Source organism: Cnephaeus nilssonii (genome assembly GCF_951640355.1).
Source record: "Cnephaeus nilssonii genome assembly, chromosome: 7".
NCBI lineage: Eukaryota > Metazoa > Chordata > Mammalia > Chiroptera > Vespertilionidae > Cnephaeus > Cnephaeus nilssonii.
The window spans coordinates 89,480,657-89,494,922 of NC_137078.1; the positions used below are offsets into that span (position 1 = coordinate 89,480,657).

Below are 14,266 nucleotides of genomic sequence, written 5' to 3' on the forward strand. Positions count from 1 at the left end.
ATGTTTAACAAATTAATGCTTCTAATACAAAAAATTACAACATAATTGTGTGGCTCACAAGATAATTATAGATTTATTAAAACATAATAATTTACAGTGCTCCATAGGCACTGTGGTCTACTAAGAAACAAGCTTAAAGATATACTAGGAGGGTCTTTGATTAAATTGGTCAGTGGATCTGACATAACCTATAACTCCATCTGGAGATCCTGGACAAATGGTTTTCCTGGCCCCTTTCCCCAGTGTTAGGCTGTGCTGCTACCTCTGCACACAGTAGGTGCTCTTTGTTTGCTAAGTGATGGGACAAAAACAGTTTTCCGAACTGGTTATTGAAAACCCACCTACAATATTCCTGAGAAACAATGAAGTCCTGAACAATGAGGCAGGAAGTCACTTCCTCCCCCAGTGACCCAACCCTCAGAGTCCCGCTGAAGGCTGCAACAGGAAGCCCCTCACCCACTTTCTTTCCTCCCCCTGTCCCACTCCCCCCACCACCTCCCCTACCCCAGGGGCACCAAAAGAAGTCAGCCTTCCATCTCTCTCAGCCTCTCTCCTCCACCCTCTGGAGGGTCCCAGGTGAAGAAAGAGAAAAGCACTTACTCACAGAAGGAGGCAAGCAGCCAAGCAGGGTTTAGAGAGTCGCCCTGCCCCCAGCCAGGCCTAGGGATAAAAGAAACAGCAGAGGACAAAGAAGGGTTTAAAGCACTGGAGCAGGGGGGAAGAAAAGGCCTAAGAAAGTTTACAAAGCAATCTGTCAGAGAAGGGATGAAAAGGGAGTCCTGCTGGGCTGAGAGGCTTGGGCGCTCAGCTCACCTCACCTTAGGCCCAGTTAGAAACCTGCAATTACAGTATTCAGCCAAAGTATGAACTGACCTCCCTTGACCCAGAGGTTTATCTAAGGGTGAGGCCTTAACTTGCTGGGTTCCTGGCAGCTCCAAATATCTCTGCTCTGCTGGACTCAATTCACTGATGTGTCTGAACCCACCAAACTGGTCCAACTTCAAGTTCCCTCTGAATTTCCAGCAGAAACATTATGTGAGAATAAGGTCACCAGCCGATCCTCACAGCTATGGAGCCACTCTGACTGCCCAGATTTTCTGAGCCAATGAAAATATCCACAGAAAGTGCTCACTTTCTGGACGTCTTCCCTGCACCCACGGCAGGATTAATAACAGCTATTATCTGAGTGCGCACTTTAAGTCGTCTCCGTGCTCACCATCACCTTGGGTGTGATTACCCCATTTTACAGAAAGAGAAATGGGCCTGGAAAGATTAAATGACTTTTCAAAGGATATACAGCCTGGGATTTCAACCCAGGTCTGTCTGACCTTGACTGCCTTTCGGGGACCCTCTGTGATTCCATTTTTTAACTTTTTTTGTGTGGCGTACCCATATCAATTTTAGGTGGGGTAAGATGGTACAATTTTGTGGTAGCTAAAGAATTTCTAGCCTCACAGTTGGGGATGTGGAGTGGGAGAGTCTGCCTCATGGCTGGGTAGAGTCCTAGTTCTTTTCAGACACTTGAGTAATTTAACCATAAATAACTGGGCACTGGGAACAGGACACCCACTAATAAAAGCACAGCCTGGAGTCATGTTCGAGGAAAAAAATTCAAGTCACCCAGTGGGTAGATGTATCTGCAAAACAAAAGAAAAGCCCCTTTCCCAGCGCAGGCAGAGAAGTCTCCTGTACAGTTTAGAGACAACAGGCTTCTGGGCACAGAGCCAAGGTTCTGGGGATATTTATAACTTGAAGAGGGTGGGAGTCCCTAATAAGCTGCTATATTCTTTTTCCATCACTTCCCTCTCCAAGGCTACAGCGAGCTCAGAGCGCTTCTCCACGCAGAATGCCTGCTTTTCCTAGTGCTGGGCTTCCATTGTCTAATTTTCTCATCCTGGCTGGGGAAAGGGAAGGGGGCAAGTCCTTCCGTTCGGAAGAAATCCAGCTGCATGCAGCTTAGCTGCTGGTGGTGTTTCTTGGCTAGCTGCTGTGGTCTCTGGGGGACCTGCCTCTGAGCCTGTGGTTTCTGGGCTGCCTGAGAGTCTGAGGTCTCGGAATCTGTGTGAGTCTTTGGGAATCTCTGGGCTTTGCCTGCAAGTCGGCGGATTCGAGATCTACCTGCAGGTCTGAGATATCCGGAATCTGCCAGTAGTGATTTCTAGAACCTTGCCGAACTCCTGAAGTCTCAAAAGAATTCTGCCTGCGGATTTGGAATCTGTTTGGGGCCTCGCGGATCTTGGAGCCGGCGGTCTAGTGGATCTTTTGCGGGCCAGGAGGTAAGTCTGTTCGTTCTCAGCTCGGGTTTTCGACTTCCTATCTTCAGCGATCAGAGACCGCTAACATGTGGAGGGCCCGCCCGGCTCAGGCCCTCAGCGGCCCGTCAGTGTCAAAGGCGGCCAGGAAACCTTTGAGCAGAGAAGCCCTCGGAATGATAAGGTCGGTTCTGCCCAGCGCGGGGACCTGGCTCGCTCCCTTTACACGCCCTTATCCCCCACATTCGCTCAGGGTTTTGGCTTCCCGCTCTGCCAGGCACAACTCTGCCCGCCCCTCCAGGGGCGCCCTCTTTGGAAGGACGCAGTCATACTCCCCTATAGGGTTAATAGCGATGGAGCTTGAACACCGCCCGTTCCAACCACCGACGACACTCGCTAGCTCTCCGGCGGCGCGGGGCCTCTTGGAAGTTGTAGTCTGTGTAGCAGGGTGCGAACGCCGCAGGCGCTGCTGGGAGATGTAGTGCGTGGGCGGAGCTCAAAGTTCCAGCGAAGCCGCTGAATCTTCCCTGGGGAGTGGGCGGCTGCCTCTTTCGTCTCAGGCCCGGCTGTCAAATGTGTGTTAATCTGAGCGGAACCCAACACAGGCCAGCACTGAATTAGGCCAGACGTCGCAATTAAGGTCCGATTCAAGATAAGCTTCTAGGGACGTGAGGAGAAGCAGGGCAACTTCCCTTGCTTAATCGGGCTGTTGTCTCCAACAGAAGGGAGCAGAAGATACTCTGTCCTGAGTAGGAGAACGCGGTCCTTTCTTCACCCTTTTGTTCTTTTTCCTCCTTGGCTTTTGGCCCCTGACTGGCCTTTGTACGCCAGAATGGAACTCAAACTCCCGGCAGGCCACAGGGGCAGGCGCAGGCGTGATAGAGGTGTCCAGCCTTGTTACAAGAGGCGGGCCTAGTGTTCGGCTCGTAATTGGTAGAGCGTTTTTCGAGCTTCGCTCGCTGATTGGCTGAGGCAGCTGCCGGAAAGGGCTCATCCTGGAGATGGAAGAGCGGAGGCGTTCTGTGGGCTGGGCTGAGAGCCGCCTCCCTGAGACTGCAGCGGCTTGAGCCCCGGCGGGAGGGACCGAGCCAGGGAGCTGTCCTGTCCTACCAAATTCCGGCATTGCCTCCACCTCTTGGTGGCGGAGACACAGAGGGCGGGTCGCGCTCGAGGGTCAAGGAGGAGAGTGACCCTGCCCGGGTCCAGGGCCCTCCCTAGCCGCCTGGCGGCCAGAACTCCAGCCCTGGGGAGTGGGCAGGGCCTGTTTTCTGTGCCTCACGCCCTGCTTTTCGCCTCCTTTAGTGCTGTCTGCTAGCTGCTTTTCCTGCTCTTTCTCCCGGGAGGCGAATCCTTGAGCCCGAGATGGCAGCCACCCTGCTCATGGCTGGGTCCCAGGTAAGCCGTGGGTGGCTTCGCGGACCCTGCCTCTGCCTATCCACCTGGTCCCGGCGTTTCTTTGCTCTGCAAATCCCTGTGGGAAATTCCCTGGAAATAGTAATTAGCTCGCTTCGGTATTGTGCCTCCAGGAACCCAGTACCAGACCAGTTTAGCCACAAGCAAGCATTTATTGAACACCTGCTGTATGCCTTTAAATGCCGGGGAGACAAAAGGTGGATGAAACGGGCTCTCCCGCCTGCTCACAATCTATAGGGAGACAGATGCATCCGGTTAACCGTGATACAACGTGATAAGAGCTCCATTTGCTGTAGGAACAAAATGCTGTGGTGTGAGAAGGAAGGAGTGGGAGTGATTACTTCTGTCTGAGGGGTCCGAGGGAGGAGTGGAGCCAAGCAGAGGGATGGGGGGTGGGGGGAGGCACTGAAGAATAGTTGGTACTGGAACAGGACCTAAAAGAATAGTAGGATATCTGGAGGAGGAGGACCAGCGCTTCCATTCATAACTTATTTTGCTCCTTACATTCTTTTTATTTCTTAAAACCCTTTGTCACTTAAATATTTGTCAGTGGTTTTCCTCATCTGGAATGAAAAAGAATAATAGGATTTTTCTGGTTTGAGAAAGATATTCCAGGAAAAGAGGGACATTGTGAGTAAAGTTATGGTGCCATGTGTCCTGAGCAAAGTACAGCTAGAGAATAAGGTTTCAGTGTGGGGCAGGGTTGTCTGGCCATTGGACCAGAGCAATTAGCTTGTAAACTGCTCTCTTCTTTACTATATCTCTTTTTAGCTTGTTTATTTCTTCTTTGGACTCTATAAAATCAGATTTAATACCCTTTGCCTCCTCAATAATTCTAGCCATGTCTGTAATTTCAAGGAGAAAAGCTGGTACCAATCTATGAGATGTCAAATAATGAGGAAGCATTGTGTGATTTCAGGCACCAGTGACATTTGAAGATATGGCCATGTACCTCACTCGGGAAGAATGGAGACCTCTGGACCCTACACAAAGGGACCTTTACAGGGATGTGATGCAGGAGAATTATGGAAATGTTGTCTCATTAGGTAAGTAAGGATTCTCTACCATTCTTCACCCCACGTTTTTGAGACTAGCTCTTTCAACACAACCTAGTTGTTTGATTTTTAAATATATATATATATTTTTATTGATTTCAGAGAGGAAGGGAGAGGGAAAGAGATAGGAACATCAATGATGAGAGAGAATCATGGATCAGCTGCCTCCTGCATGCCCCCTACTGGGGACTGAGACCACAACCCAGAGCATGTGCCCTTGACTGGAATCGAATCTGGGACCCTTCAGTCTGCAGGCCGATGCTCTATCCACTGAGCCAAACAAGTTGGGCAAGTTGTTTGATTTTTAAAGCACTTAATTGGATATTGACTTGTGTCCTCAAACAAATGTTTGAGTGGGAACATCAGAGTCGTATTGTCTATTTTTTAAATTGTATTGATTTGAGAGAGTGGGGGGAAGGAAGAGAGAGACAGAGAGAAACATCAATTTGTTGTTCCATTTATTTGTGCATTCATTGGCTGATTCTTGTATGTACCCTGACCAGGTATCAAACCCGCAACCTTGGCATATCAGAAGATGAGGGGGTTCTGACCTGGATTTATTGGAGGGCAAAAGCCACCTTTCTGTGTTTGTTTTGGCTTCAGAGCCTTAGCTTTGCCTCAGGTCCTTCATCTGGAGTAGGTGCTTGTCTAGAGATGTTTCAGAGTTGACCATAGATTTTGAGTATGTCAAATGTTCCAGGAAAATCCTGAACTAAATTAGATCACAAATTACATTATTGGGGAGAGCTAATTTTTCTTGATTTCAGAGAGGAATGGAGAGGGAGGAAGAGATAGAAATATCAGTGATGAGAGAGAATCATTGATTGGTTGCCTCCTGCAAGTCCCATGCTGGGGATCGAGACCACAACCTGGGCATGTGCCCTGACTTGGGAATCGAACCATGACCTTCTGGTTCATAGGTTGATGCTCAACCACTGGGGCATGCCGGGTGGGCAGGAAAGCTAATTTTTTTTTTTTTGATGGTCTGCAAACCTGTCTTTTTAAAAAATATATGCTTTTATTGATTTTTTTTTTAGAGAGAGAGGAAGGGAGAGGGATAGAGAGCTAGAAACATTGATGAGAGAGAAACATCGATCAGCTGCCTCCCACATGCCCCCTACTGGGGATTGAGCCCACAACCCTGGCATTTGTTCTGATTGGGAATCAATTGGGGACCTTTTGGCCACACTGGCCAAAACCTGTCGTTTCTCTTAGCTGTCCTTTGGTCTGAGTGTTGTAACCAGAACAAACAGTATATTCTTGAGCTGAACAGCCTTTAGACTCATTTTGTCTCCTGTTTAGACTCAACAGAAGTTAGCAACCATGTATGGTTCACTAGGTCATCTGCCATTCATTGAGGACTAATTCTTTATTCCTATAGCCTTTTCCAGAGCAAAAGGCAAATAGAAGGGGTTTTCTTATTATTTTTTTAATCATCACCCAAAGATATGCTTTTTTCATTGATGAGAGAGAAAGAAAGAGAAACATCCATGTGAGAGAGAGAATTTGATTGGTTGCCTCCTGTTTGCACCAGGACCAAAGATTGAACTCAAAACCTAGGTATGTGCCCTGACCAGGAATCAAACCCAGGACCTTTCAGTGCACAGGACAGTGTTCTAACCACTGATCACACTGGCCAGGGTGAGATGTTTTCTTTTTAACTGGCCTTTCTCTGATATCCCAAGTTTCTTGGATCCTTCCTTTAGGAAACAACTAGAAATTAAGTTATCTACCCAGATCTATTGCAGTCTGTTATCCAGATATTCCACTTAATGCAACAAAAATAAGAAATGAGAATATCAAAGAAATATGAATCTACATGTTTAAGGTTGAGTCCAAGGAACATTTAGGGATGGAAACACCCCCCAAAAAATTATTTGCCCAAATAAGTGGGTTAAATAATGTTAACAAGTCCTCTTTACCTCAAGACTCTTTAGAGCCTTTATTATGTTACCAGGCAATGTGAATTTCTAAGAAGATGTTGCATGCATCATTTACCAAAGTAATTTATCCTTGGGACCCTTTTCTCCCAGCATACCTACCTCTTTCTGAAGAGTGTACTAAGAAATGCAACTTGGAAAATGCAGTGTCTGGTAGAAAGTTTTTTTTGTACACAGTGGTTATATATTTTGATTCTCATTTGAAGACTATGCTTAGTCAATGCCAAGAATGTTCTAAGCTAGGCATCTTTTTTGTGTTCTCCAATCTTCCCACCCCTGTTTTCATTAAAAGGCCCCAAAAAGTAGCATTTGGAAGTTACTTTTTCTGTCAACTAAGATTTGATAGAAATAGATAAAAATTCATTTTTATCCATGCTAACCCAGTAGGTTCTTAGTAAATTTATATAATGATAATGATGAAGGCTTGATTAGTTAAGAAAAAACACATACACATACATACATGCATTCACATATAAAATATCTAGGTTCTTGGCTCTTAGAGATTCTAATTTAGAGTCTTTTATATTCTGTTTCTGGTATTCTCCTTTTTTGAAAAAAATACATATTAATTTCAGGAGGAAGGGAGAGGGATAGATAGGAACATCAATGATGAGAGAGAATCACTGATTGGCTCCTCCTGCATGCCTCCTACTGGGGATTGAGCCTACAACCTGGGCCTGTGCCCTGACTGGGAATCGAATGGTGACCTCCTTGTTCATAGGTGGATGCTCAACCACTAAGCCCACTGGCCGGGCTGGTTTTCTCCTTTTGAGAAACCAGGACTATATACAATTTTTATAAAGAACCATTAACTGTTTTGATACAGAGCATGAACTTTTATCATACAGACCTGAATTTGAATCCTGGCTCCACCATTTATGGCCTTTTGTGTGTTTTTTTCCAACTACAGTTTACATTCAATACCATTCCACAGCAGTTTCAGATGTACAGCACAGTAGTTGGAAAACCATGCACTCTACAGAGGGGTCCTTTCGATGACCCAGGCACCCACCTGGCTGCCTACCCAGTTATCTCGACATTATTGACTATATTCCCCATGCTGCAATTCGGATCTCTTTGGTGATTCTGCACGTACCAGTTTCTACTGCTTAATCCCCTCCTCACCTTTTTCTTTTTAATATATTTTTATTGATTTCAGAGAGGAAGGGAGAGGGAGAGAGATAGAAACATCAATGATGAGAGCGAATCATTGATGGGCTGCCTCCTGCACACCCCCAAAGGGGATTGAGTCCGCAACCCAGGCATGTGCCGTTGACCGGAATCAAACCTGCGACTCATCAGTCTGCAGGCCAACACTCTATCCACTGACCCAAACTGGCTAGGGCCCCTCCTCACCTAGTCCCCCAACCCCTCTCCCCTCTGACAGCTGTCAGTCTGTTCTCTGTATCTGAGTATGACCTTTTGTTTTTAGTTTTTATTTATTTAAAAAAAAATTTTTTTTAAAGAGTATGACCTTTTGGAAGTTATATCTCTCAGCCTTAGGTTTATCATGTATAAAATGGAAATCATAATTCCTGATTTCAGGGCAGTTGAGGTAATAATTCATGTAAAGAACTTAACATAATGCCTGGCACATAGTAGGTAATTCTTTGTGTGTTTACCAGTATTATTATTATTATTATTATTATTTACTCTTTATTACAGATTTTGAGATCAGGAGTGAGAACGAGGTGAATGCAAAGCAAGAGATTAGTGAAGATGTGGAACTTGGGAATGCATCTGAAAGACCTGTTGGGAATACTGAGGAAAATCCTGAAAGTGAAGAGGCCTTTGAAAGCAGGGATAGATCAGAAAGACAGTGGGGAGATTTAACAGCAGAAGAGTGGGTAAGCTATCCTCTCCAACAAGTCACAGATCTGCTTGTCCACAAAGAAATTCACACAGGTATTCAATATCATATATGTTCTCATTGTGGAAAGGCCTTCAGTCAGATCTCAGACCTTAATCGACATCAGAAAACCCACACTGGAGACAGACCCTATAAGTGTTATGAATGTGGAAAGGGCTTTAGTCGGAGCTCACACCTTATTCAGCATCAAAGGACACACACTGGAGAGAGACCCTATGACTGTAATGAGTGTGGGAAAAGTTTTGGAAGAAGCTCTCATCTTATCCAGCATCAAACAATCCATACTGGAGAAAAGCCCCACAAATGTAACGAATGTGGGAAAAGTTTCTGCCGGCTATCTCACCTAATCCAACATCAAAGGACCCACAGTGGGGAGAAACCCTATGAGTGTGAGGAGTGTGGGAAAAGCTTCAGCCGGAGCTCTCACCTAGCTCAACACCAGAGGACCCACACAGGTGAGAAGCCTTATGAGTGTAATGAATGTGGGCGAGGCTTCAGTGAGAGATCTGATCTCATCAAACACTATCGAGTCCACACAGGAGAGAGGCCCTACAAGTGTGATGAGTGTGGGAAGAACTTCAGTCAGAACTCTGACCTTGTGCGCCATCGTAGAGCCCACACAGGAGAAAAGCCGTACCACTGTAATGAATGTGGAGAGAATTTCAGCCGCATCTCACACTTGGTTCAGCACCAGAGAACCCACACTGGGGAAAAACCATATGAATGTAACGCTTGTGGGAAAAGCTTCAGCCGGAGTTCTCATCTCATCACACACCAGAAAATTCACACTGGAGAGAAGCCCTATGAGTGCAATGAGTGTTGGCGAAGCTTTGGTGAAAGGTCAGATCTAATTAAACACCAGAGAACCCACACAGGAGAGAAGCCTTATGAATGTGTGCAGTGTGGAAAAGGTTTCACCCAGAGCTCGAACCTCATCACACATCAGAGAGTGCACACGGGAGAGAAGCCTTATGAATGTACTGAATGCGAGAAGAGTTTCAGCCGGAGCTCAGCTCTTATTAAACATAAGAGAGTTCACACTGACTAAGTCCTATAAGTCCTGTAATTATGACTGAGAAACAATTCATTTGAAGGTACAATTTTATTTGATATCAAAGAGCTCTTTTAAGACTGAGTTTCTTATACCGAATTTTCTTGTTGTAGGCCACAGTTTAAAACATCAAAGAAGACAAGCCATTTAAAATTCTGACCCACGGCTTTGGAGATGTTATTCCCTCTCCAAAACAGTGATTTTTATTCACTCAATATTAATGAAGTACTTCATTGAAATCAGCCCCACGAGTAACTGGAACTCTGAAGTCTAGATAATAAATGCTGGTAAATGCTCAGGACTGGAAATAGAGTAAATTTTTAAAAATTATTTCTCCTTGCCTTAGCTCGAAAAACTGTGCTAGGGGAAATGTTGGACTGTAATAGGGTGATCACAGCTGCTTTGGAGAAAGATGAGAGACTGCCTGAATTGCCTCACTTATTCACTTACCATAGTATTTGGGCACACACCTCTTACCACTCAAAAGGCTTTGTCCTTGAGTTGCTCATGCACCTGTACCTTTCTGACTTCCTGAGAGCTGGATTCTGCATGATGAAGGCAATGATCATAACATTTTTCCTTCTCATTGTTTCTAATTAACTTTTTAAAAGCTTGCATCTTTGTGAAAGCTAACTGAAGATACAGATTGCAAGGATAAATGAAAAACAGGTTTGGGGACAAGGACTCATCAATGGTGGTGACTTTAGGAAGTGATGCCCACTGTTGTTATTGCCATTAGTCAGAATTTATTAATTTTCTTTGGGGATCACTCTAGGGAACATTGTAGGGAAAATGTCTTCAAGGAAAGATAGGACCATAAATGTTGGTGGAGTGTAAGGAGCAAGTGGAATTGACAATTTCAGGGAAGGAAGCACAGTGTCCCTTCCCAAGGAACACAGGTCATTTCTGTGTACTTTCCCCTCTACCCTTTAAAATCAATTCTCCCTATACTGCTAACTCTAGGATTTGATAAGGGCCACATCCCAGTGTTTCTCTTAGCTTGCATAAGAGCATGTGTATGTACAGTAAAATGTGTATTCCTGTGGTTTTTCCAATAGCAGAAACTGAATTCACACAGAATTAGCATGTTCTTGGGTGATGTTGATTGTGCGACAGAACTACAGACACACTCCAATTGAGAAATGTCCTTTTTTTTTCATTCTTTATGATGAAAAAATTTAAACACTAATGCTTTGATGTGCACTCTTGTAAGATCTGTCTTTGTACAGAACTACACACTTGTTTATATCAGTCAATTGTGGGAGATAACTGATTGTCCTGTTCTCAGACTGAGTATCTCTTTGGGCTAGTGTAACAAGGAATTAATAAGCCTATAGGAATGTATTTTCATCCTGTCAGCCTACAGATATAAATGGTTAAAATAAGAGTTGACCCAATGTAAGCCCACTAGTGTCAGTTTTCCTTATCTCAGCCTAAATAAGAATTAAGAAATATCCCAAATGTTGGTGCTTATCCCAGTACTTGGGGGTGTGAGTGGAAGAAAATTGATGCCCAGGATGTGGGACTCATGGAAAATTTTTTTTTTTTAGCGTGTCTCAAGTTATTTCTACTGTGCTTTATTATGAAAGTTGTAACATTTGAAAACTACTTTTGCCATAGCTCTTTGGGACTTGGTGTTAAAGAGCTCATGGTCTCTAGGGTCAGGTACTGTAGTGAATTATGACCCACAGCTGTGTGGGACTACATCGCTTGCAAGTGACACAACCTCGAAAGTAACAAAATGAAAAACCACTCCACCAAGGAGCTTTCTTTCTGTTGCCACTCCTATTTAAATATAAACTCGGGCAAGAAGCATGTTTTTCGTTAGATACAAAATCTAGCCGACTGTGGGTATTCATATTTTAATTGTTGAATGACTTACATGTTCTGAATGACTAAACTCAAATATGTCTTTACCATATCAGTGTTGCTGATGGTTTTAATGAATATCAAAGCTCTCCTGTTTCTGTGAGCCACTAGGGCATCAGTTTTGGAGTGGCCATAGAAGACAGCATCTTCATGACCTAATTGTATATCACTCCCTTTTTCTTCCCTTCTCTCCTACCCCAACCCCAAACTGCGCCTGTTGCTGCTTTTGGCTTCTAAGTACCCCAGCCATCTCGCCAAACATGTACACTCCAGCTGGGAAGTTAAAAGGGCAAGGGCCAGACCAGCTCTTTCTCCTCTTTTCCTACCAATTGCTGCCCATATGTTGAACTTTGTGTAGAAGTTATGCATCAGACTCTCTTTGCATGCCTTCTGCTCCCAAGACTCTGGCTGCTTCTGCACATACCCTGAACACTTTGTGCCTGTTTTCTATGGTTGTGGAGAGTGAATGAACAAGTAAGTATGTAGACAGTTTTCCTTATGGTATTGGTCAGTTATCCTAGTGTCTATATCTGTATTATTCTAACAATATTCTATAATTAAAAGTATAATTTTTAAAATAAAAAAAAAACCCTGAGAATTATTTTAGTAATCCAGCCCGGATTCATAAAATGGGTTTTCATCAGATTCATTAAAATTGGACGCAGTCATTCTTTACATTCATTCCTTTGTACAGATGTTCTTATCGTAATTTGGGAATACATTGTGTTCACGCATTGGTGAATCCTTTGGATATTGCCCTATTTTGAGAAGATGCAAAAACTTGAACAATTTCCTATGAAGATTAGGCTGGTGGCAAGGCAACATGGACATATTTGGTATGAATGATTGACTCATTAGCTTTGTTGAAGAGAAAAGAAAAAAAAAAAAACACATCCAAAAGGAAAAATGAAAGGAGGCCTTGTTGCTTTAAGGAGATATTTTTGGGTATCTATTAAACAATTTCTACTGAACCTGTGCTGGGATTCCAGAACAAATACCTCTTAGAAACAGTCAAAGGCTCTCTATTCATGACACAGTTGCACCATCTGCCTAAGGCAATGATTATGTGTTGCCAGGGTGTGGCCACAATTTTCAAATGACTTACCAGTAATTTTCTCTTATGAAACCTTTTTTTAAATGAAGGGCCAGTCTAGGCAGAGGTAACGAGTGGAAGTGCTTTAAATTGGGCAAAGATACAAACATGGAAGAAAAACTGAAATCATCTCATAGCCAAGACTTGGAAAAGAAATTTTATCAAAGCATTTTTTAAAAACTATTTCTCCATCTACGAATTCTGCATTTTTAATTTCTGGGAAGGAAAATGCCATTTCATCAGGAGAAATTCACCTGGAGCCTTCCCTCTAAGGCTCTTTGATGTGTTAGTATTTCCCTATTATTATAACAAAGCAGATTTCCTCTTTGTTCTCCAGGAGGCTAGAGATTGGTTAGGGCTATGCTTCCAGATTAGGACCCCACTGAGCGCACTGAAATGATCATTTGGTAAATGGTTCCCTAGTGCTTCAAAAGTTAGTGTTGTACAAAGAAGAGTTCCTATGCCCTGGGAGAAAAAGACTGTGGTGTAGACAATTTGGGCCCTGCTTCTCTGTAGACTTCAAGATAAAGGGCCATTAGTAAAAAATAACTGAAAAGTAAAATTAATACAAGAAAACTACCCTGAGGTTATCTAATACTGTTTTGTAGTTAAAACCATTGGAGTAAGTTTTTCTAAATGCTTCATGTTCAAAGTTTGTATAGTTTTCAGCTTCTCCAAAGGTGGTTTTGTTTTTGCTTCTGGGAGAGGTTGAGGCTGATGACATCAAAGTCTGACTTTGAGGGTCACACCAGCCCCTGCAGCTAGCTGCATTGTAGATATCGCCACTTGGAAACTACCCAGGGACGTGAAAATCCAACCTCAAACTGAACCTACCACCTTCTTCCACTACCACCACTTGCTTCTGTATTTCCTAACTGACTCATTTATTACCTAGTTATCCAAGCTAGAAACTTGCATATCATACTTGATAATTCCTGCTCCTTTAGCCATCCTCCCAAAATCAATAATATGAGTTGAATAGTCACCTAGACATGACCATACCACCTCTTAAATATTTCTCCAATGTTCCTACCTTGCTCTACTGCCACCACTTACCATGTGACCTTGGACAAATTATTTAGCTTTTCTGTTCCTTGGGCTTCCCATCCATTAAATGGGGGGTAATTATATCTACCTCATAGAGTTGCAAAGATTAAAACGAAATAACAGGGCTCAAAATATTAACTGCAATTATTCAACTACCAGGCCATATCTTCCTTACATAACCCCATGATGAGTCTTCTGTTTTCAACCCCCTTCAGTCTACTCTCCCTTGCTGCAGCTAGTATGAGCTCTCTGCAGGGCAAATCCCTTCTTGACACTGTTCTATATAAAACCTCATGCTTTCCATCACCAGCAGCACACAGTGAAGCTCCATCAGTGTGACTTAGGAGGAGGCCATCTATGATCTGGCCTCTGCTGCTCTCTTCAGCTTCTGTTCTCTGTACTTTCCCTGCAACACTATCCAAGCAGCATCTCTTTCTTTCTGGCCAACTCCTCATCTTTCAGATCTCAAACCTAACTTGTTCTAGGAGTTACTGGAGTTTGAGTCTCAGCTCTGACTTGAGCCTTAATTCATTTGTGAAAGGGAGGTGATACCTTTTGATACTTTGCCTCATATTCATATATTGTTGTGAGCATTAAGTAAGATAACATGGTAAATTCCTAACAAGTGTTAAGTAGTAGTATGAAGTTCATATAGGTAAACCTTTATGAAACCTTT

General features: G+C 43.7%; 1 protein-coding gene across 4 annotated transcripts; it reads left to right on the forward strand.

Annotated features, from left to right (window-relative positions):
- Positions 1–637: 637 nt before the first annotated feature.
- On the forward strand, positions 638–13,371 carry ZNF436 (zinc finger protein 436). Of its 4 annotated transcripts, none has more exons than XM_079777199.1 (4): positions 638–2,276; positions 3,555–3,647; positions 4,585–4,711; positions 8,326–13,365. In XM_079777199.1, exons 2-4 carry the CDS (start codon positions 3,615–3,617, stop codon positions 9,576–9,578), a joined length of 1,413 nt encoding a protein of 470 aa, XP_079633325.1. In that variant the 5' UTR covers positions 638–2,276; positions 3,555–3,614; the 3' UTR covers positions 9,579–13,365. The 4 variants fall into 4 exon arrangements, with proteins under 4 accessions (XP_079633325.1, XP_079633327.1, XP_079633328.1 ...); XM_079777202.1 differs by lacking the exon at positions 638–2,276 and having other exon boundaries at positions 3,273–3,647; positions 8,326–8,507; positions 9,695–13,371; XM_079777200.1 differs by lacking the exon at positions 638–2,276 and adding an exon at positions 3,273–3,412.
- Positions 13,372–14,266: the final 895 nt, after the last annotated feature.